The following is a 24550-nucleotide window of genomic DNA, read 5'->3' as shown; positions in this document are numbered from 1 at the left end:
CTTTCACAATTTTTTTTTTGCTTTTCAAAAAATTATTCACATTTTGAAATTCTGAACAATTTTTTAAAGACACAAACATTTTTTGAAATTTCCTTATAATTTTCGAAAATGCAAATATCTTTTAATTTATGATTTTTTTTTGGAAATAACGAACCTTTTGAAATTTTGAACAACATTTTTAAAGCGCGGCTATTTTTTGAAATAGAAAGAAGGAACATAACAGAAAAAGGAAAATAAATAAATAAATAAATAAATAGAAAGATATTATGGAAAAAAGACCAGTTCACAAAGTGTTTCTAAAATCTTTTTAAAATTCCCAGCCCATCCATTACTTAATGTGTCTAGCTTTAGATTGTTCACCAAAGGCATGTTGTCGCAGTGGTTCTGAACGTTAGATACAAATTATGAAAAGTCCATATTACCCGTTATACGTAATGCGAGGGGGGTTGTACCAAAGCGGCACTCAATGTTTTCTTTGTCTTGTGGCACTTCTTCTATTTTCTCTCCAAGACAATAGGCTAGAAACGACACAGATACATACATGGCAAAGCGTACTGCAAGGTCTCCTAATAATTAGCTTGTGATCGACCGACCAGCACGAATGGAACTATGAACGATTAACTGGTGATTGCTAGATACTGTACTTAGTTGGAAATAACAACAGCACTCCTAGCTTGCATCGGATTGTTGGGCGTGATTAGCTCTGGATAAGAATCAAACAACCTTTACGACTTCAAAGGCCCTCTTCAGGATGGGACGATTTGGATTCTCGGCGAGTTCAGTCCGCAGGTATGCCAATCCAGTGTCATCGAAGTAATCTTGGAGCACAACTTCCTTGAGGCTTGCGAGTGATGGTAGACCCAAAAGCGACTCGTTGTTGATGTCTGCAAAACGAAACTTGAGCAGCTCAAGTTTACAGGCTGCTCCTTGTTCAAACTTCAAGCATTTGAGCGTTGGTCTCAGTTCCAGCACCATCAGCCTCACAAACGTCCCCGGCAGCAAACTGAGACAGACCTCTTCACCCTTGAACGACTTCTCCAGCAGATGCAGGAATGTCAGGTTTGGTAGATTACCAATGACTTGTATGGCAGCATCATGCTCTGATATGGTAGAGTTGCGCAGCTTCAGTTTCACCAGATGTTTCAGCTCCTGGATCCATTCTGGCAATTTCACCAGGTTGCCATACAACTTGAGGCTCTGCAGGTTCTCCGGAGGTGACGACATCCCATCAAAGCAGCCAGATAAACCTGGCTCCCCCTCTGACCGGATTGACAATGACTCCAGATGTCTCAGCCCAACAATTGCTGAACAAAGCTCTTGTCCATTTTCCTTATTGACGCCAGTCACTCCCAACTTGCGCAACCTGGTGAGTCCTTTTATGTCCTGTAGAATGACCTTCCCTCGTCCGATGTTGACAACACCCAGTGTGTGCAGGGCTTTCAGCTTCGTCATCCCACTTGGCACTAGAACACCATGTGCGTCCAAGCGCGTCGCAAGAATAGGTAATATGCAGCAGCAAAACATAGCGCATACATCACGGTGGCTCATGCCATCACCTAAAAAAGATTCAGGTGCAAAACAAGCAAGACAACACAACATTGTCCCTAATAATAAAGTGCATGGCCGGCACTTCATTACCTTTGGAATATGACCTACAGCTTGTTCCCATGAAACGAAATCCTCATATGCCGGTATGATCCCAGCACGAAGATGATTTAGCTTCTGAAGCTTGATGATGCTCTTTGGCAACTTGAGAATTCCAGTTCCTCTCACATCTAGCGTCTCGAGTTGCCTCAGATTACCCAACGAATCTGGCAGGTCAAAAATTGTTGGACATGCTCTTAGGGAAAGATATCTTAGGTGAAGAAGTTTCCAAATATGCTTAAGGTGGTGATGACGCAGATCTTTTGTGTCTTCCAAGTCTAGAACTCGGAGCATACTCATCTTGTCAGAAATGAAAAATGACTTCCACTGACCGAAAACTGTTAATGACCGCAGACGCAACATGTCCACTATGCTCTCAAACTCACTCTTATCCCCCTTCCAGTTGCCATTTATAGCCAGGTGGCGCACCGTGGCCTGGCTGTTTGAGATGCAACCTTCTTCGAGTGTAAAAACAAGATTTTCTTCCATTGACTTTGAGATGCCAATTTCACGGATGAGATCATGGACTTGGCAGGAATCAATCCCTTTTGTACTATGAATTGACTTCTCAGACGGTAGGATCATGCTCCTGCTCATCAGTTCCATGAAGTAGCTATCCGCTATTTGCACTGCGGACTTGCCACGCACCTCCCTTGAGTAACCCTCCGCAGTCCACCGACGCACCAAGCGTCCCCGCCCAACCCTGTAGTCTTCAGGAAATATAGGCATATATAGGAAACAAGACTTGAGGTGATAGGGTAAACCATCATAGCTTCTCATAAGGACGGTTTTTATGGTCCCAAGTTCTGGATTCATTGCCAACTCAGCACTGATATGCTCATTCAGTTTCCTCCATTGGAAAGCGATTTTTGGTTGGTTTGCCAAGAAACCACCTATTGTCACTATTGCAAGAGGAAGTCCGTTGCATTTCTTGAGGATCAGATTTGCTTGTTCAATCAAAGTAGGATACTGCTCATCCAAATTTATAGTCCTGCCAAATACCTGAAATTGAAATGATTTATGATTTTTAGTACATCCAAACTAATACTGGATACATATTATTCTAATTTAATTGTTAGACATATGATGGAATACATATGTTTTCGCTTTAAAATGTAATCTTTGTGTTAAATTAATTGGTTAGGTGGCTAAAACAGAATGTTCCAAAAACTACACAAACGAAAATGAACAAAACTTTCATTGTACCACTGAAGAAGGGCGCATTCCCTACATACCACAAGATAATTGTTTAAGAGTTGCCTACTTCTCTTCATGAATAGGCGGTGCGTTTACGTGGATGTGAGTGGGTACTCCCTCCATCCGGGTTTATTAGACCTAAAGACAACTGCTCTTAGACCAGGACACATAGTAATTTGCTCATATAATTCTTTCATTCAACTCCCAATGCACTCTCTCATATGTATGCAGCCAATAGAAAAACACGCATGAAGTGTATTAATTTTCTAGCCATGACACCAACAACAATGACTTTCAATGCAACCAATGAAATGATTGCATGCATGCACCTTTTCAAAGCGAGGCCTTATAAGAAGGGGCATGCTTGTGATGCTGAGAGGCCTAATAAACCCGGACGGAGGGAGTATTTGACTTCATTTTAACCACAAAAGAAGAAAAAACTACAAGGAACATCATAATTTATCGCTATAAGTAATATTTTTCTTTCAGCCCATAAAATATATCTGTATCTATGCCTAATAATATCTATGTCTTTACCTAATCTTTGTCTTTGTCTTTATCATTATCTTTATCTTTATCTTTATCTTTACCTAATAATAAAGCGTCTATCGCTTCTTATATTACTACCGTAAATTCGTCTGTTTTTCGTCCACGGTCATTCTGCCCGTATTTATTTTCTATATCCAAGTCCAAGATGGTACTAATCTCTCTACATATCCCTCCGCTACGTTGTTGTTTTTCCTGCAGCTCCCATCTACGATATTGGGAAACCAGCGGCACTTGACACGCAGGCAAGCACGACCGTATTACAAACAAACTCCTAGGCAAAATCTTATTTATGGAAACAGAAAAATCAACAAACAACGCACGCACGCACCGTTTCGATCATGGCGGCTTGATTCACGTAATGTCAGCTCGATTGTGAGCTCGCGTGCTAGGTCGGCCGCAACCGAGGCGAGCGCGCCCCGCCCATAATCGTCGGGAGACTGGCGGCGGCGGACCAGGGGCTTCTTTAAGGATTCGTCGCGTCCTTCCACGGCACGGTCGTGGAGAAGCATGCAGATGGAGCGATTGAGGGCCATCTAGATCAAGGCATCGGTGAGCAAGGCGGAACCTGCTGTCGTCGTTGATATTGATGATGATAATGGCAAGGACGCAGATGCAGGTAAGAGCTCTATGCTAGGATTCATATCCAGCATTACGATCACGATGACATGCCGCTAGGCGTGAGTTCAGATGAGCAAAAGGCGATCAACGTCAAACACACATAATGAACGCTGCTTATGAGCGGATCATCGTCATCTCCTAAGCCAACTCGCTCATCCACTCCAACCACGCGTAGAGGCCTTCTGCGACGAGCAGTGCCGGCTGCGGTTGATCATGAAAGTCCTGTACTCAAAGTCTCGAACTGGACGTGTGCCCATTATGGTGATCGTCATGCTCGGCGGGATTCAGATCATGGGGATGCTCCTGCGTGATTACACCATCCAACGCACGCTTCCATGGATTGCTGGGCTGGAACGACTTCGTGTGTCTTGTCGAGCAATGGTTCGAAACAAGCCTCCGTAGCGCCCGGGAAGGGGACTCCAACACCTACTTCTGCGCCTATGAACTCGCTGAGATTTGGCTCCTTTGAGCCTGCTTCTGCTCCTCCTAGACTATGGAGTGATCGGGTGGAGTCTGATTACTTGGTTGAGCACTCGCTTCCTCCTCTTGACTTTGCGGTTCATGACACAACTGTTGGTATTAGTTGCTCAGATGGTTTTGTTTCCGTGGTGGCCGCCGCGGAGTGTGCTCCTTTTTCGGCGGCGCCCGCGGCAGTGCTCGGACAGGTTATCGAGCTTCCTTTCGAGGGTGGGGAGGCTCATGGGCAGGCGGCCCCCAGCTCCCCCGCTGCTCACGGTGGTGCTTCGCAGCAGACGAGGTGCCCGGTGACGCCTTGCGCGGCTGCGGTCGTACCGCGTCCCAGTGGTGGTGCCGGGTCAGGAGGGGGGCGTGGGCAGGTGGCCTCCGCCCCTACCTCTCCCTTGGCGCCGCTGGAGGGGGCGACTTCTGCCACATCCCCTGCCTTCGGACCCAGTCCGACGCCGCTGGGCGCGCCGGGCCTCGAGACGATGCTGGCTGGAGGAGCTGCACCGGTTCGGGCGACGTCACCTGCCGGCTTTAGCTCTGTTGAGCCCTGTTGGGGGTCGGGCAGGAGGCCCTACCCCGAACGGGGACGCGCGGGACGAGATCATCTCTTTCGGAGGGATTCCGGATCCTGTGTTCGAAGGTCGGCGGATGAGCTGCCGTCTCCAGGATCAGTCGGATATTGATGATATGTAGCTAAGGTGCGCCATGCGGACGGCCAAGCTTCGTGACATTGAGGTCACTACTGGTATGTCAGTCAATACCTCCAATTCTATTTTGCATTTTTCTAATGACGAGATTATACATAATGCAAATCAGTTGGGAGTTTCACTAGGTAGTAATGATAGTGAAATTTCTAAATCCATTAATGATATCCTGGATCTTGAAGCGGAGCGCGCTCTAGAAATAATTCAAAACTTAGCGGTGATCAAACCTATGAACGATTCGGATATAGATGTGTTGGGAATTAGGGTACTTGATAGTTTCTATGCGGATCTTGCACCCTCACTTCCTGAAACGGAGGAGGATGAGTGCCCTATTTCCCCAAGAGTTTCCATTCTTGCAGATGCTCCGGTGGTTACCAATGAGCTCAGTTGTGAGGACCGAGTAGAGGACCAAAACAAGCCTAAACGCAAGTGGAAACAGAAGATTTATCCGGCTTCGGCTGTGCGTAGAAGTGCTAGGGCCCGGACAACTAAAAAATTTCATGATGAAATATGAAAGTAATTTTTTGGAATAGCAGAGGTCTTAAGGACTTGGCTAAAAGAAGGTTTCTAGCGGATGCATCTATAGAGCACAAGTTGGATTTTATCGCCCTCTCCGAAACTGGAAGAGACAATTTTACTCCCCAGTTTCTTAGTACTTTATCGGGAGGTGTTGATTTTGATTGGCATTACTTGCCTCCAAGAGGAAGATCCGGTGGGATTTCACTTGGGGTTAAATGCGATAAGTTGGAAGTTTGGAATGTGGTTATGGGTGATTTTGCGGTTAAGTTTCGAGTAAGATCAAAGGCCGATGGGTTTAACTGGGCATTGGTGGCAGTGTATGGCGCCGCGCATCCTGAACTAAAACTAGACTTTTTGGCGGATCTAGTCCGTATTTGCGGTAGCGAGAACCTCCCGATTCTAGTTGGGGGGCGATTTTAACATTATTCGACGTCGGGAGGAAAAAAGATGATAACTTTGATGGCAGATGGTTGTTTATGTTCAATACAATCATTGAAAGCTTGGATCTTCGAGAGATAGAGCTTTCCGGTAGAAAATTCACTTGGGACAACACGTTACAAATCCCTACATTTGAGAAGCTAGATCGTGTCCTAGCTAGCGTCGAATGGGAGCGGAAGTTTCCCCTTGTGACGGTCCAAGCATTATCTCGCGCGATATCCGACCATACCCCATTGCTGGTTGACTCTAGAGAAGCAACGCATGTGGGCAACAAGAACACTTTTTCTTTCGAATTACCGTGGTTTGAAAGAGAAGGGTTCCTGGATCGGATAGCACGAGAATGGGTTAAAGATTCAGGGGGGAGGTCGAATGTTGAAAGATGGCAGAAGAAGATAAGGCACCTAAGACAGTTTTTACGTGGATGGGCCAAACATTTGAGTGGGATATATAAGGTTGAGAAGGAAAGGCTCCTTCTACTTATTCAACCCCTAGATACCAGGGAGTTGGAAACTAAAGTGGAGGCGGAACTGAGAATGAAAGAACTGCTTCGAGAGGAGGAATTGAAGTGGGCACTGCGAGCTAAAGTTCGCAAAATCGTCCAAGGGGATGACAACACTCAATTCTTCCATATGATTGCGAATGGCAAGCATTGAAAGAAGAGGATCTTTCAGCTTGAGCAAGATGAGGGTACAATTTTAGGACAGGAGAACATAAAATTATACATCACGAATTACTATAAGCAGCTATTTGATCCTCCAGAGGATATTTTCGTATCCTTGGATGAGTCAAGGACTGAAGATATCCCTCAGCTAGTTGCGGATGAGAATGATACTCTGACCGCCACATTTTCGGAGAAAGAGGTGTTTGAGGCAATTTCACAAATGAAGAACAATAAAGCTCCAGGACCGGATGGTTTTTTGGCGGAATTTTATAAGAAGTGCTGGCACATTATCAAGGGAGACTTGCTCCCGATGTTCCATGATTTATTCTGTGGACAGTTACAGCTGTCTCACTTAAACTACGGAACGATCACTTTGCTTCCTAAGAAAACAAAGGGTGTGCGGATTGAACAGTTCAGGCCAATCTATCTTCTTAATGTCAGTTTCAAAATTTTCACCAAGGTGGGGACTAATAGGCTTACGCAGATTGCGCATACTGTGGTGCAGCCGTCACAAACTGCTTTCATGCCGGACAGAAACATCCTAGAAGGGGTTGTAGTTCTGCATGAAACGCTCCATGAGATCCACATGAAAAAACTTGATGGGTTGGTTTTCAAGGTGGATTTTGAAAAAGTGTACGATAAAGTAAAATGGCCATTCCTTCAGCAGGCATTGCGTATGAAAGGATTCGATCAGGCCTGGAGACACCAGGTAGATTCTTTCACGCAAAAAGGGAGTGTTGGGATCAAAGTGAATGACGACATTGGTCATTACTTTCAGACACACAAGGGCCTGAGGCAAGGTGACCCGATGTCACTGATTCTTTTCAACATAGTGGTCGACATGTTGACAATCCTAATAGGAAGGGCTAAGGATGATGGCCAAGTAGGGGGGCTCGTTCCACACTTAGTGGATGGCGGAGTGTCGATCCTTCAGTATGCTGATGATACTATCATCTTCATGTAGCATGATTTGGCAAAAGCAAGAAACATCAAGCTTGTGTTATGTCTATTCGAACAATTGTCGGGGTTAAAGATTAACTTCCATAAAAGCGAATTGTTCTGCTTTGGAAGAGCTAAAGATGAACAAGAAGCTTACAAACAATTGTTCGGCTGATAATTGGGGTCTTTACCATTCACGTATTTGGGTATACCAATTCACCATCGCAAGCTGTCTAACAAAGAATGGAAGTGCATTGAGGATCGATTTGAAAAGAAACTAAGCTCCTGGAAGGGCAAGCTTATGTCATACGGAGGCCGATTAATTCTCATTAATTCGGTTCTTACGAGTATGCCTATGTTTCTCTTGTCCTTTTTTGAGGTACCAGTTGGAGTCCGGAAAAGGTTACACTTCTATCGATCGCGCTTCTTCTGGCAGAGTGATGAATTAAAACGAAAATACAGACTCGCTAAATGGGATATCATTTGTAGACCGAAAGATCAAGGGGGTCTCGGCATTGAAAACCTAGAGGTGAAGAACAGATGTTTACTCAGCAAGTGGTTGTATAAGCTATCTGTAGCGACGGATGCCACGTGCACCCAAATCCTGCGGAACAAGTAGCTTCACTCCTTTTTGGAAAGGACTGATGAAAGTGAAATCAGCCTTTTTCAACAGGACAAAATTTGTAGTTGAAAATGGTACTACCACGAGGTTTTGGGAGGACACATGGCTAGGGGAGACGCCCCTTGCACTCCAATATCCTTCTCTCTATAATATTATGCAATGAAGAGAATCTTAGTTGCAACAGTATTACAGTCAAATCCTCTAAATATTCAATTCAGGAGGACTCTAGCGGGAAATCGTTGGGATGTATGGATCCACCTTATGGGGAGATTGATGGAGGTCCACCTTTCTCAACAACCCGATCAGTTGAGCTGGAAACTAAAAAAGAATGACGAGTTTTCTGTTAAATCCATGTATTTGGATGTTATCAACTCTAGCGTCATTCCGCGTTCGACACATGTGTGGAAAGTCAAAGTGCCTTTAAAAATCAAAGTGTTTATGCGGTTTGTCCATAAACAAGTCATTCTAACTAAGGACAATTTGGCAAAACTCAATTGGACAGAATCTACACAATGTAGCTTCTGTGATTCGGAAGAATCCATCAAACACCTCTTTCTCGAATGTCCCTTGGCAAAAAATTTGTGGGGACAGTGCACCTAGCTTTTAATATTACTCCTCCGAATATCATCAACATGTTATTTGGGACGTGGTTAGATGGGTTAGACTCCGTAACTGCGAAACATATCCGTGTAGGAATATGTGCTTTATTATGGACAGTATGGAACTACAGAAACGATTTGGTTTTTAACAGAACAACAAAAATTCATTTCTTGCAGGTTATCTTCCGGGCCACTACACTCATTCGTATGTGGTCGTTACTCACTCTGACGGAGGCCAGGGAGCATTTGGTTACTGGATCTATCCGATGAAAGATGGTCTTCAACCAGTTTGGATGGCGGTCAGGTAATAGGATAGGTGTTTAGTTTCTTATCTTATATTTGCCGGCCGGTTGTGGCCAACGAAAAAAATAGCACGTTATTTCGTCGTTATAGCGCGGTTATAGCATATTCGGAAGGGAGACGTTACGTTTTGGCAAAATCGACCGCTACGGCGCTAATTGCGTAATTAGCGCGCTACACATGCTATAACGTTGTAGCGTTACACATTTAAACTTGCAGACCATGCAAAATTTAAACAACCACAGCCCAGCAGGCCTAGCAGGCCAAAACCAACCCACGACCACTACCTTTCTCACTCTTTTTATCTTGAAACTGTTTGAGACTTACAATTTTTATGTCCTAGATCTGGCCCTTATGCATATATTGCTTGCTCCTAGCAAAAATTTAGTTGCTTAAATACTTTATTTCTAGGTATATTTGAAATTTTTGCAAATGCTATTTTGAAATATAGCACGCTATAACTTGTGTAGCATTTGAAGAAGGGCCTCGCTATATTTTGTAGCGCGCTATTTTTTTCATTGGTTGTGGCTATCCTGTCATGCTGCTTTTGCTCTTTGTAAGCTTCTTTACTTTTAAGACGTGAAGACTTGTATTGAACATGTTGCTTTTATTAATAATATCGCCGCATGAATCTTTTTGATGCAGAGGCCGGGCCTGGCCCCTTTTCGAAAAAGAAAAAAAAATCCTGCTCCGGTGCGCCGCGCTGCTCCCGGCGCTAAGGCTGCTTAAGATCCAAGATATTTTGATGGTCACAGGAGCTATTAGACGACATCGTGTTTGTTGGCGTAGGGCGAGTTGATGGCCTTTAACGTCTGCTATCTTACAATTTCCCCTCTCGCCTGATCTCGGATATGCGCTCTATGCCAGTTCCCTGCAAGCGCTTTCAGCCATGACATCAAGTTCAGCAGCCAGACCGTGAATGTGTTAGTCGTGCTCATCATCTGCCCATGATGACGCCCAAGAGAAGTCAGGGAAGGAGAAAAGGATGTTGTTGTCGTGGTTGTCGTGACGACTTGCTGTGGACACAGTAGATGCCATCGATGGCTAGCCATGGAAGAGCGCCTCGCGGCCTCCAGAAAATATGGATGCACGGGCTTCTGCTACTAACCTTGCGGATCATTTGCTGTTGCGGTGTTGTGACATATACACTATGGGGAAGAAGCTCCTGGTTTGATTTACAGGTGATGATAGGGATTCGTTTGGGATCTACTTTTGACAGGCCAATCTGGTTTATTGCTATTGGGTGGCTTCCCGTGATGCTACAGTGCGCTACGGAGAGGTACAGAGGTATCCCATAGCTACATGTATGTACATTATACCATGGTGTTTCATCTATTCGATTTTGAGGTTTGACTCCTTTGTTAGTGTTATATTGATGGTGGCCTTTGGTCTTTTGTATTCTTGACTTTTGGCATCCTCATGTACATCATATATATGGTGGTTTTAGCCTTCTAATAATACAAGTTGCATTATAACATGATATCGAGCCTAGGTTCAGAGCTTTTTTTTGCGTTGCAACTCGCCTCCTGATCCAACCTCACACGTTGCCGTCGCTTTCTTTGCCGGTTGTTGTTGTTGTTGTTGTTGTTGTTGTTGTTGTTGTTGTTGTTGTTGTTGTTGTTGTTGTTGTTTTTCTCGGCTCCAGGCTAGCTCGATCCGGCGGCTCTCTCGCCGATCTGCTCCGAGGTCGCCGCCGCCTCCTTTCTCCACGGCCGCCGCGCCTCCACTTCCCACCGAGGTCGCCGCCTCCACCTTCCGCCACGGCCGCCGCGCCTCCACTTCCTGCCGAGGTCGCCGCCTGCACCTCCTGCCGGGGCCGCCGCGCGTCCACCTCTCGCCGAGGCCGCCATGCCCACCTTCTGACGCGGCTGTCGCCGGCTCCAGGCGTGTGTGCCATCTCCACACCGCATATTGGTGTTAATGTTTTCTATGTGCGCGCCGCTGTGCAGGATTACGTTATTGCTCTTCAGTATGTGCCTTCCAAGTTATAACTAGCGGACTTCTTCACGAAGCCACAGACTAGAGCGCAACATAGATTTCACCTCTCCAAACTCAGTGGTGTGGATCCACCATGAGTTTGGGGGGGGGGGGGGGGGGGGGTTGTTAGAGTTATGTTGATGGTGCGCCTTTGGCCTTTTGTATTCTTGAGTTTTGGCATCCTCATGTACATCATATATATAGTGGCTTTGGCCTCCTAGTGATACAAGTTGCATTTAACATCCTTAATCCCGTTTCTTAGGATCATTATTGGCAATCCATCTATGGCTATGGAACTAAAAATGTCTACTCTGGTACTGAATGTTCAGGGACGCACTACTAGGAAAATGCCTGCTAGCGGCGCACCTGTTTTGGCCATTAATGGCGCACTACAGGTGCGCCACTAGCATCACGCCACTAGTAATTAATACTAATGGCGCACCCCTGGTGCGCCATTAGTATATCACACGGTGCGTCATTACTATACCAGATACTAATGGCGCACCGCATAGAAGTGCGCCATTACTAACAATTTTTGACCCGTAGGGGGGGGGGGAGATTTGCTGAAACATACCCCTGATAAATTTTATGTAAATAGCATGATATTTTAAGCACTACGGGCTTGATAGGTTACCTAGAATCCCCATGATAACTTTTTGTCCCCGGAAAAAGTTGTTCAAAACATCCCCAATATTTTTTGTGTAAATAACATGATAATATAAGCACCGCATAACCGATAACTTGCAATATAAACATGATGGTAACTTTTTTACCAAAGGAAACTAAGTTGTTAAAAACATACATTCGCCTCGCGCGTGGGCCTCTTGGATGAACACAACAAATGGCGTGCCACGGGAAAGTCACATAATGTTTAGTGTCATGAGGGGCACACGTGCTATAGGCGTCATAAGTTACGCAAAAAACATCGTGGTAATTTTTGACCTATGGAAGAAGCTACCGAAACACACCCAGGTTTTTAGGTGCAAGTACCTTGATAATATACGAACTGTAGACCCGGTAACTCATGTACAATCCCTCATGGTAACTTTGACCGGGGGGAGGTTGATGTACATATACCCTGATAACTTATGTGTAAGTACCACGGTATTTTACACATCGAAGACCTTATAACTTATGTACAAAACACAGTGGTAACTTTGAAGGGATGTAGTTGTTGAAGCATAGATACCTAGTACGTTCTATGTAAATAGCACGGTAAGTTATGCAACACAGGCCTGATAACTTGCATACGAATACCATGGTAACTTTGTCCTGAGGAGAAATCATGTGGTAGACGTGAAGAAGTGTCAGTTTTCTCGAGGGTGAGCGCCCAAGATGTGCGAGAGAAGCAGGTTTCTCGGGCGAGCCTGCGGGGTCGTTTGGGAGGAGGCGAGGTCAAAGGATGAGGGATCCTGTGGTACTTTAAAATGAAAGAAGTAGAGGTGTGGCAGTTTTGCTTATATGGCACACGTGTGCCAAATATCACAGTCCTTTATTTTAACTTGGGGCTCTTGATCTCCTCCCTCCTCGAGCCGCCGCCACCCCTTTCCTCGACCATGTTCCTCCCTATCTCCTCCCTCCCGACCCCCTTCCTCCCAATCTGATCTCGGGCATCAAGTGTCGTCGTCTTCTCCTCGCCACCGCCGGAGCTCCGAGGGGCAAAGCCCAGACGGGAGATGATGGTGGAGGCGGGGCCTTCCTCCTCCTTGGCTCCGGGATGCTGTTTCGGTGTAGATCCGCGCTGGTGTGCTGGACATGTGCGTGGTTTGGCATCGACACCATAGCGGTGAGGGTTCTCCGCCATCGATGGCTCACCCATGCAGGGCAGCGGTTCCGGGCGGTGGTCCGGCTCCATTATTACGGTTTCCTGTTGGCCGACATCACCCATGGGTGTGCTGGATGATGGATGAGGTTGATCTGGTGGTCCAGCCAGGAATATGGGCATGAATTTTGCCAGCGAAAGCTTGGTTCCGTCTCGGCCAGAACCGTCTACGGTGGCAGCTGGATTTCGAACTAGATACCGTTCGATGGATGCGCGCAGGAGGCAGGCGCTATTTGGCATCCTGGTGGCGTTGACGGCAGAAGGGTCTGACAAGATTAGTGCATTGAGTGCTCTTGAAGACGAGACTACGGAAGAAGGCGGCGACGGATTCTACAGCGTGCGCATGCGGGGCACGCTAAGGGTCTGCTGGAATGATTGGCATGGTGAGGTAACCGGATTTATTGATGTGCATGGAGTGCAGTCAGGGCACATCATGAATCTTGTAGGTAGGGCGGCAATTTTCGTTAAGAAGGTGGCCTTGAGTTGATCTATGTATTTACTCCCTCCGTCTCCAAATAATGGACTCAACTTTGTACCGACTTTAGTACAAAGTTGGTACAAAGTTGAGTCACTTATTTTAGGACGGATGGAGTATTTTGTAAGACCTTCTTGAATGATGCAATAAAGATGGTTGTATGCATAGCTCGAGGTAGAGGCCAGTGGTAATCATCCTTTCAAAAAAAAAAACCTAGCGATTACCAAATGAAGATATGAATGTCTTCAGAAAAGCATCATAAATCGAATTTATGACGATACTATGACCAAATTTGAGCTTCACAGGTTTAGAGTATTTCTTGTAATACCTTTATATCAGTATAAACAGTCACATGTGTTATAGCCCAAACATTTATTGTTAGAATCTACAAGATATACATTTATGAACAAACACATGAAGTGAGAATCCATACCTTTTTCATGAAGAGATCACGCGCGCTTCTGTGTCCTAGCCTTTGGAGTTCGCATATATTTTTATGCTTGTTTGAACAATGATTAGCAATATCCTTTATTCTTGTGGTGACTATGATCCGACTTGATGTTTCCATTGCAGGAAATTGTGGTATTATAGTATCCCATTCTGTATTGGATGATAGATCATCGAGAACAATCAAGTATTTCTTTCCTTCTAAATATCTAACCATCTTTTTCACTTCACATCCAATCTGCATAGCTATGTCCTCGAGAAGCTTGTCAAGGCTGAAAGGTCGCAGAATCGTGACACAAGCACGCTTCTCAAACTTGCCACTAAGCTCTTGGTAGACATCTCTGACTAGTGTGGTTTTTCCAATACCACCCATTCCCCACAAGCTTATCACTTCAAGTTGTTGGCTATCTTCATTTAAAACTAGTTTTAGGATTTCTGACTTTTCTTTCTGACGCCCAATGAGTTGAGTGTCCCTAAAAACTGCTAGTGTCTCTCTGTGATTAAGAATCTTCTTATTGCCAGAGCCGTCACTGCTAGCAATGCCTGTATTGGAGCTACTCCCGGCCTCCATTGAATCTATCCCATTATGAGACCCCTATACACAAGCAAGGAATTAATGATGACATGTTGATTTGTTTCCACCAAGACAATGTTTAGTCAAGTATTAAATCTTACTATTATTTTTATAATAAACAGATCTAACATTAAGTATATAATATATCTCATTCTGAAAATATTGATACATTAGAGATATAGCAGATCTTGAATCTCATGATAATCATAATGAGTAGTGCTAACTATGATAATTTCAATCATGCTGATGGTAGATGCATCACATTACATAAGGGTTGGTAAGGTATGGTCCCATATATGGCCAGAAAATTGTATGTAGAGAGTATATCTATAATGATTGTATTGTTTCTGGTCAACTGAACATATTTATTAATGATTTTATTGTGTTTACCTTGACCCCACAACTAACATAACAAGGACAAGTTCAAATTTAATCACTATTGGATACATACAAGGCAAAATCTTGGTTTGCAGACCTTGATATTACCCTTACCATCTATGTTGGACGGCTACATTTTAAAGATGGTTCCTTTCCAAAAATAAATGTGATAATTTTACATTATATTCCCCCCAATTAACTTCAATTTACGCATCAGTCCTGATTTTTTAACATGGTCTTCATGATCTAATTGGATATCTAGACATTTTAATTGGTGAAAGGAAAAAAATATCTAGTCCATTTTATCTTCAAAATCTGTAGATGGTTCGTCATCCCATGCCTTATTTAATCAAAATTTTCCTAACATACATGATCATTTTGAAGATATTTTGAGGTGGGATGCTGAGACCAAAAGGTAGGATACACCTGTTGTAAGCCTTCGGTATATATAAATCGGTTATAAAATATAAATTGACAACATAATTTGCAAAATTGAAGGCTTACATAAATTAGATTTCAAAAACCAATTATTCTTTTTGTGGTTCCTTCAAATAAATGTGGATTAAATAAAATTGTATATTAATTTATTTTCCAATAAAAATAACATGCAGCAAAAATGCTTAAATTAAATTTCTAAAGCTTTGATTACAAAAAATCAAAAATATGAATTTATATCTCAATTTTGCATAACTTCAGATAGAGAACTAACAATATTTTAAAGAGGACATGGTCCTTAAAAGGTTTAATCTGAATCTCCTTAGAATCATTAAGGAAACAACAACAGTATATATGTTTCCATGAGAATGTATGGACCAAGGACGTGTTGATCTCAATACTCATAAGTTGTGAATGTAAAAACTACATGGATGCGGCCAGATAATGCTATGGGGTGTTTCTGATGTCGTTAGTTACAGTGGTTCTGATGTATCTTTCGATGCAGCTCCAAGTGGAATGAAATTAGCGAACAAGTTGAACTAAACGAAGCGTAAGATTGGACAGAGTTTTGAGCATTACCTTCTCATAGAAAGCATAAATATTCTCATCAACAAACAACTGCTTATACTCTGGTACTACATCCTCAGGCCCTACACATAAGCTTGCAACTCCAGCTTGGTATGCAGAGACTATGATTCGGCTTCCTTTCTTGTTATTCTGGAAGCATGGCTTAATGTCACCCCATTCTTCAATGTTCTGTATATCATCAAGTACAATCAGGTAAGTCTTCTCATTTACGTATCTCATGAATTCATCAACCAAATCATCTTTCTTCATCATCCCCATCTTCCTCAGGACTTGGATCTCTGTTTTTTCTCTTTCCCCCACACTTTGAAGACAATTTACATGGAATTGTTCGATGATGCTTCGCAAGAACTCTGTTAAAGTAAAAGGACGTATCAACCCTGCGATCCAGGCTCGGCACTCAAACTTCTTGTATACCTTTTTATCTTCATAGGCCCTTCTGATGACTGAAGTCTCCCACAAATGACCTGATCTTATTCCTGACACCGCGATGATTCTAAGGTCATCATCCTTCTTGTTGATCAATTGAACGAGATCCACTTTTGCTTTCTCCCGTAGGCGCCTTGCTTCGTCGGTGCCAGACATAGCTGTACCAACCATTGCAGACTGTCCACCGATGCTTGCCGACTTGGAGCTAGAGCCCTTGATGAGGTTGTAGCGCATGTTCCTTTGGCTGACATCCTCAACATTGGCTCTCAGCTCCTTCATCTGCTTGGCCACATGGCGCCTATCTGAAAGCGTTCGATGGATACGCCACCAGGACTTCCTCCGTAGGCGCACAGAGAATTCCTGGAGGGTGTCCTCGACATCATAGGCCACGTCGCGGACCTGTTTTACCCACACCTTGACGACCCTATCGTCATCATATCTCTCATCGTGGGCGGTCATGAGAAAAGCCTGCATCATCTCAAGCTCGTTGGTGATGAAGACCTGATCACGCCGGACTCCTAGCTGCAGAGCAACCTCCTCTGCCAGGGCAGATTTTGCATAGCCAAGCGCTCCATCCAACACGGACTTTCCGATGCTTAGCGCCGTGGCCTCCATTAGCACAGGCGGATGGAGGCAGAGCACTGTTTATGCCTTAGTTGTTAGTGTTAGAGCTAGAGCAGCTCTTAGTGCTGGGGAACAAATAACAAGAGAGGGGTGGGAAGCAAACCTTGGTGGTGGAAGCAATCTGGATGGCTATCAATACCCCCTCGGCCACGAAGAACAGCGCTCTCCAAAGCAATTAAGCATATACTATCTAATTAGCAAAGGTAATGTCCAAATTAGGATTGATGATTCAGTGGCTAGAGCGCAAAAGAACGACAAGAATTACCAGCAGCGAAGAGGAATGGATGTCTGGCTGCATCCTGCTCCGACCTACCGGAAGCTCACTGAAGAAGAGAAATGGAGTGAGATACTCTGCTTCAGGTTGTAGTTGTAGCTATTGATTCGACTTCCATCCTCAGAAGCAAAGGTAAATGGAAAGCAGGGGCACAAGAAGCTTCTTTGCTTCTCCCTGAAGCCTAAGCATCCATGCATGGTATCTTTACACTTTAGTTTCCTTTGTTTTGGCAAAGATGGATTCCATTCTTCCTGTCTGATTTACATGTGATGATTCTTGGAGTAGGCATGCTGTCCTTGATAAAGGCTAAAGCGTGAGCTCCATTGAACATCTTTTCCTCACAAACAAAGTCTGATTCTTGGCCTTGACATGCTGTTCTCATTCTGGACACATACAGATATGCAACATTACCCTTGCTGGGGGCTCTCAAATGCATGGGAGCAGCTTAATTCAAACAGTTGGTCTTACAGTTGAGGCAGAGATGGACGAGATAAAAAAACATAAGTAGCAATAAAGTACTTTATACATGTTTTTTCAGGGGATACTGTATACATGCTTGACACTATTGTCCAGGGACCAGCTTAATTTAAACAGCCTCAAAGAATATAGATGCAGAAACATATGGGTTCTGAGATTGCACTGCTGAGAATTTAAATAACAGCAAACATGTACAGTAGGTTGCCTCAAACATGCTGACATATTAGCTGAGCAAATTAGCCAAGCAGACTAGGATGAATGACAAAACAAACAGGAAACGAAAGTAAGAAGCATGTTCGAATGGGCCTGACATGTGAGTATGTAGTGTTTTTCCTTTCTCAAACAGGCAACAGTTGATAATAAATCTTCTAATGCATTAGCTTTATGATGATAATAACAGTTCGATAGTAACTAATGCTGAATTCACATGAGTAAATTGGTCAGACAAGCAACTTCAACTTCAGGGCTTAATTCAGAACTGCACTGAGCTGAGCGACTACATTTATTCAGTTTGCTGAATAAAGGAGTGAGTTGTCGAGCACCTTCAGGTTCAACCCAAATCTGCAGCAAAAGGAAAGAGTTGAACATGAAGCAACCTGTATATGTTGAAACAAATAAATAATGTGTAGACGCACAGGGAATTGTAGTGCAGATTTACCATTAGAGTGCCATGATTCAGGTACAGAATCGATACATTTCCAGTACTCGTTAAGCACTTGCTCAAGATATAGATTTATTTACTGCTATAGTCAATTTATGGAATTGATACACCATTTAATTTATATCATTAAGCAAAATAAAACACAACATATGTATCCTTCTTTCTGCTCAAGAATTTCAAGGGATAGAAATTTGGTATAAGAAATATGCTACCTAATACTCCATAGATGGTTCGAATTGGATACCAGCAATAATTAGTTTAGCGCGAATTGTATGGAGGGGAAGTTTAACCTTCTTAAATGGATTCGACATGTGCTATTTCTTTTCCTCCTAGACGGCCCGGAATTGTTACATTGACTCCCTTATATTTGTTATTTTTAGTTAATTCAATCACTTTTTAGTTAATTTGTAATATGAAACTCTATTTTTTAATTGGAAAGCAATATATTCTGCAGGAATGTTAGGCTGTCTATAAGGTTCTTTAACTTTTTTGATAGAAATATTACATTTCTGATTTATAGAGTTAATTTCCTTTTGTAGATCTTTCTCTAATTCTTTGATTGCTCCTTTTTCTTTAATAAATTCGAGAATCCAATATGGATTATGACGTGTGTCGTATTGATTTATTTCTGAATTTCTATATGGGTAATTACCTCGGAACTTGAAGCTAGATTTTACCAAGTATCCAAGACCAGTTGCCAGAGTTTTGGGTCGTCATATACTAATGGCTCTTAAGTTTGAAGAGACGTGATGCGAGGATGAGCAAGATTCAGTAGAGCTGAATAACAAAGGTGAGAACGAATTACATTGTTGAAATGAACTACCTAGCTCGCTTGGTCAGTGGCTGCGTTGTGCTCCGAGCCTCCCAGCCTGACTGGAAGCTCATCGAAGAAGGGAACTGCTGGACTAGATTATTTGCTTGGGCCTCCAACTCTTGCTATTCCAGTACCATCCTCAAAAGCTGCTTCTTTGCTGGTTGCTGTGGCATATGCAACAAGTGGTGACTTTATGCTTTAGTTTCCTTTTCTTTTGGTAAAGAGGGATTCGATTCTTCCTGTCTGCTTTTCCTTTATTTTTGCCTGAACCACTGCCATCTGTCTGAATCTTTACACGTTTTGTTGGGAATAAATAAAACAAAAAAATAAGATAAACTGCAACTGCTACATATCGCTTCTCTGTTCACTAAATAGAAAGGAAGAAAAGAAAAACAATCGAACCAACTACGTTGACACTTTAAGTAAAACTTGCCAACAAATGTTGTGTGCACAACACGAAACGGTAACTGTATGTTGAAACAATTCAACAAGATGTAGATGTATAAGAGCATCTCCAGCCGCGCCCCCAACACGCCCCCCCCCCCCCCCCCGCCCGATTTTTCAGCGCCGCCGCCCAAAAAAAGGCCCAGTCGCGTCCCCAGGAGGCCATTTTTCGCCGGGTTGGGCCGAAACTGGCGCCGGCGGACCTAGGCCGAACCCGGCGCGCTGGGGGGCGCCGAGGCGAGCGATTTTGACGCGAAAGAGCTGCGGGCCCGCCGAGACAGCGACACTCGCCTCGTCGTCCTCAGAACGCCTCGGTTTCCCTCGAAGAATCAATGGCAAGGCTGTCGCCGGTCCGCCAGGGCGACGCCGGGCAGAGCTCCAGCAGAGGCGGCCGCGTCAAGGAGGAGAAGGCCGACGAGGACGACGGCGAGGATGGCGGCGACGTAGGCGACTTCGCCGCGCTCAGCGCGTTCTTCGACCCGTAGTTGTAGTTGCGGTCGTTTTCTTAAAAACTTTGTTATGTACTGTCATGTTCGCCGAACTTTAGCCGAATCTTTGTCCGGTTTGCCGAACTTTAGCCGAATTCCTTTTATTTTTAAACCGCCTTCTGGGGGCGACCCTAGGGCCGGCGGCTGGGAACCCGAAAGCCCCCACGCCGAGTTTAGCGCCGGCTCGCCCCCAATCGGCGATTTTACATGTCCCCTGGGGGACCAACGACCGGAGATGCTCTAAGGAACTGCAGTAGAGATATACCACCGAGCGAAGTGGCTTGGGAGTGCATGGCTCGGTGGGATGTCGAGAAAACCCCCTCACCTTAATTTGAGACAGACAACAGCATGGCCCATCTTATCCCCAGTGTGTACATCAACTTGGCCATGCATGAGAAGAAATAGGGTTTCCCCCGCTTTATATTATAAAGCCTGGACCAAAGCACACAGGTAGCAACAAGGTTCAACGCGCGCACACACACACTGGAGTACAATAAGCACACCAGAAGTCTAGCTGGGGGAGCAGCACAATAATCCCCAAATAAGAAGCCAAAAGACAGCTATACTAATCCGGCTCCAGGGGCGGAGGGAGGAGCGGCGGTGCAGACAGGCGGGCGGTGATGGACCGGAGTGAATAGATGGCCCGGTCAATGAAGACCCGATCCTGGCACCGACTAAGCGGCCGCCATAGCTGAAGAAAACCACAGAGTTTGTATATTGCATCAGTCGCACGATGAGGAATAACATGCTCAATCACAAACTTATTACGGATATTCCAAAGTGTCCAAAGGAGGGCACCAATGGCCACACAAAGGGTCGGCCGCCCAGCCGCATGGATGGGCTCAAGCACCTCCCTAAACATATTGGGGAAGTTGGTATGGCACCATCTGCCACATGCAACCTCCCGAAAGCAAGCCCAGAGGAATCTCGCCGCCGGGCATACGAAGATTATGTAGTTAGAGTCCTCCGGGGTCAAGCACAAAGGAGACATCCCATTGGAGGGACCGTTACGCTTCAGCACCTCCGTACCGGATGGGACTCGTCCGCGCACTAATTTCCAAAGGAAGATCCTAATCTTCAACGGCGGCTTAATCTCCCAAAGGAGGTTCAATTCTATCGGTCCCGGAGTTGGCATAATCGCGTGGTATAGCGATTTCGCTGAGAACCGCCCATTGGGCTCGAGGTGCCAATGGACTACATCCTCCTCCTCGGATGGGGAGTGGAGAGCAATGCATGCTACGAGGTCCTCCCACATTTCCAGCTCGCCGGGACCGAAAGTTCTTCTAAAGGTGATCCGCGTGAGGTTCGACAAGGCTGACACCACCGTCAAACACTTGTCGGCGCAGATATTGATGAGGGCCTAGAAGCGGGAAGCGAACGGCAGGGGGCCGCACCAACGGTCCAACCAGAATAGGGTGGCGGTGCCTCGGCCCACCTCCATTGACGATCCGATCCGAAGCACTGGCATCAACTGCACAAACGCTACGGGTTGGCCCCACAGGTATTTAGCTCGAATAATGTTGAGCCATAGGCCACCCTCACCAGAGGCGATCCTCCATAGCCATTTAGCTATAAGGGCAATATTCATCCTTTTGGATGAGATGATACCAAGACCCCCCTGGTCCTTGGGCATGCAGATCTCCGTCTACTTCACCATATGGTATTTTTGCTTATCACCTTTCCTTGCCCAGAAGAACCTGGATTGGTACTTGGCCACCTCCTGATGGAGGGATTCATTAAGACTATACAATCCCATCAGGTACATTAGCAGGCTAATCATTGATGAGTTAATCAGGACCACCCTAGCCGCTTTAGACATCCAGCGTCCATGCCACGGTTCCATCCGGTGTTGGAGATTTGCCATGTACGGCCTCAAGTCTTTCTCCTGGATGCGGTTGTCACTAATGGGCATGACTAGATAGGTCGTAGGGAAGGTCCCTAACCGGCAATTAAGTCGGTTAGCAATGCTAGTCCACTCCTCCTCTGGGTAGCCCATGACCATAACCTCACTCTTGTTGAAGTTAATGGTAAGCCCGGACATCTTCTGGAAGCAAAGGAGCGGGAATTTAAGGTGGGCGATGTCCTCGTCCGATCCTTCAACCATTAGGATCGTGTCATCAGCGTACGGGAGGTGGGTCAGCCCGCCCTCCCCTAGGAGGTGTTGGCAAATCCCCCTAATGTGGCCAGCCCCTTTGGCCTTGTCCAGTATAGCGGCTAGAGCATCCACTACGAGGTTGAATAGGAAGGGGGGAAAGGAGTCCCCCCTGCCGGACACCCTGTTCCGTGGGCAAATAGGGTTCGACCTCGCCATTGATGTTAATGGTCGTTCGACCACTCATAACCAGTTGCATCACCCTTGTGATCCAACGCGGGTCAAAACCCTTCCTGTATAACACCTCCCGAAGGAAGGACCAATGGACCGTGTCATATGCCTTGTGAAAGTCGATCTGGAAAAACACCGCACGCAGGCGCCTAGACTTGACCTCATGAATAACCTCATGAAGGACAAGAATCCCATAGAGGATTAGGCGGCCTTTGATGAAGGCCGTCGGATTGGGATGGGTGATTCGCGGGGCTATAAGGGCCTCCCTACTGGCGTACCCCTTGTCCATAATCCGAAAAATCACGTTGATGAGCGTGATTGGCCAGAACTGCCGAATATCCAACGCTCCCTGCACCTTCGGGATGAGGGTGACGATCCCGTAGTTCAGCCGTGAGAGGTCCAAAACACCCTGAGCCAGTGATACGTCCATTTTGCATCATGCTTTTATATCGATATTTATTGCATTATGGGCTGTTATTACACATTATGTCACATTACTTATGCCTTTACTCTCTTATTTTACAAGGTTTACATGAAGAGGGAGAATGCCGGCAGCTGGAATTCTGGGCTGGAAAAGGTGCAAATATTAGAGACCTATTATGCACAACTCCAAAAGTATTGAAACTCCATGGAAGTCATTTTTGGAATTAATAAAAAATACCGAGCAAAGAAAATACCAGAGGGGGGCCACACCCTGGCCACGAGGGTGGGGGGCGCGCCCTACCCCCCTGGGCGCACCCCCTGCCTCGTGGGCCCCCTGGCAGGCCTCCGGTTCCCATCTTTGGCTATATGGTGTCTTCTACCATGGAAAAAATCATAAGCAAGCTTTCAGGATGAAACACCGCCGCCACGAGGCGGAACCTTGGCGGAACCAATCTAGGGCTCCAGCAGAGCTGTTCTGTCGGGGAAACTTCCCTCCGGGAGGGGGAAATCATCACCATCGTCATCACCAACGATCCTCTCATCGGGAGGGGGTCAATCTTCATCAACATCTTCACCAGCACCATCTCCTCTCAAACCCTAGTTCATCTCTTGTATCCAATCTTTGTATCAAAACCTCAGATTGGTACCTGTAGGTTGCTAGTAGTGTTGATTACTCCTTGTAGTTGATGCTAGTTGGTTTATTTGGTGGAAGATCATATGTTCAGATCCATTATGCATATTAATACTCCTCTGATTATGAACATAAATATGCTTTGTGAGTAGTTACGTTTATTCCTGGGGACATGGGAGAAGTCTTGCTGTAAGTAGTCATGTGAATTTGGTATTCGTTCGATATTTTGATGAGATGTATGTTGTCTCTCCTCTAGTGGTGTCATGTGAACGTTGACTACATGACACATCACCATTGTTTGGGCCTAGAGGAAGGCATTGGGAAGTAATAAGTAGATGATGGGTTGCTAGAGTGACAGAAGCTTAAACCCTAGTTTATGCGTTGCTTCGTAAGGGGCTCATTTGGATCCATATGTTTCATGCTATGGTTTGGTTTACCTTAATACTTCTTTTGTAGTTGCGGATGCTTGCAATAGGAGTTAATCATAAGTGGGATGCTTTTCCAAGTAAGGACAGTGCCCAAGCACCGGTCCACCCACATATCAAATTATCAAAGTACCGAACGCGAATCATATGAGCGTGATGAAAGCTAGCTTGACGATAATTCCCATGTGTCCTCGGGAGCGTTTTCCTTCATATAAGAGTTTGTCCAGGATTGTCCTTTGCTACAAAAAGGATTGGGCCATCTTGCTGCACTTTATTTACACTTGTTACTTGTTACCCGTTACAAATTACCTTATCACAAAACTATCTGTTACCGATAATTTCAGTGCTTGCAGAGAATACCTTATTGAAAACCGCTTGTCATTTCCTTCTGCTCCTCGTTGGGTTCGACACTCTTACTTATCGAAATGAGTATGATAGATCCCCTATACTTGTGGGTCATCAAGACTCTTTTCTGGCGCCGTTGCCAGGGAGTGAAGCGCCTTTGGTAAGCGGAATTTGGTAAGGAAAAATTTATAGTGTGCTGAAATTTACTGTCACTTGTCACTATGGAAAGTAATCCTTTGAGGGG

The 24550-nt window shown here is 45.0% G+C and overlaps 2 protein-coding genes across 2 annotated transcripts; both read right to left on the bottom strand.

Moving 5' to 3' along the window:
- Nucleotides 1–368: 368 nt before the first annotated feature.
- Nucleotides 369–17424, bottom strand: LOC109786212 (disease resistance protein Pik-2). The gene is made up of 4 exons (XM_045234297.2): nt 17105–17424; nt 15943–17018; nt 13963–14571; nt 369–2646 (listed from the first exon to the last, which is right to left on the bottom strand). The coding sequence occupies exons 2-4, from the start codon at nt 16990–16992 to the stop codon at nt 715–717; spliced, it is 3591 nt and encodes a 1196-aa protein (XP_045090232.1). The 5' UTR covers nt 16993–17018; nt 17105–17424; the 3' UTR covers nt 369–714.
- A 4380-nt stretch (nt 17425–21804) lies between these two features.
- LOC141026674 (uncharacterized) lies at nt 21805–22470 on the bottom strand. The gene has a single exon (XM_073503521.1). It carries the CDS (start codon nt 22468–22470, stop codon nt 21805–21807), a length of 666 nt encoding a protein of 221 aa, XP_073359622.1.
- Between the last annotated feature and the right edge of the window lie 2080 nt (nt 22471–24550).

The sequence above is a fragment of the Aegilops tauschii genome, chromosome 1, assembly GCF_002575655.3.
Source record: "Aegilops tauschii subsp. strangulata cultivar AL8/78 chromosome 1, Aet v6.0, whole genome shotgun sequence".
In the NCBI taxonomy this organism is placed as follows: Eukaryota; Viridiplantae; Streptophyta; class Magnoliopsida; order Poales; family Poaceae; genus Aegilops; species Aegilops tauschii.
Note: the sequence above shows the minus strand (reverse complement) of the source record. Positions and strands in the feature narration are given on the sequence as shown.

What these genes read in the sequence shown, in the direction of transcription:
- LOC109786212 (XM_045234297.2), bottom strand. Translation starts at nt 16,992, where the DNA reads ATGGAGGCCACGGCGCTAAGCATCGGAAAGTCCGTGTTGGATGGAGCG. An exon ending in TTTATGCTTTCTATGAGAAG is followed by an intron (nt 14,572 to 15,942) that starts GTAATGCTCAAA and finishes GCTTGTGTATAG; the next exon opens with GGGTCTCATAATGGGATAGA. An exon ending in GTGATCTCTTCATGAAAAAG is followed by an intron (nt 2,647 to 13,962) that starts GTATGGATTCTC and finishes TTTCAATTTCAG; the next exon opens with GTATTTGGCAGGACTATAAA.
- LOC141026674 (XM_073503521.1), bottom strand. Translation starts at nt 22,470, where the DNA reads ATGGCGAGGTCGAACCCTATTTGCCCACGGAACAGGGTGTCCGGCAGG.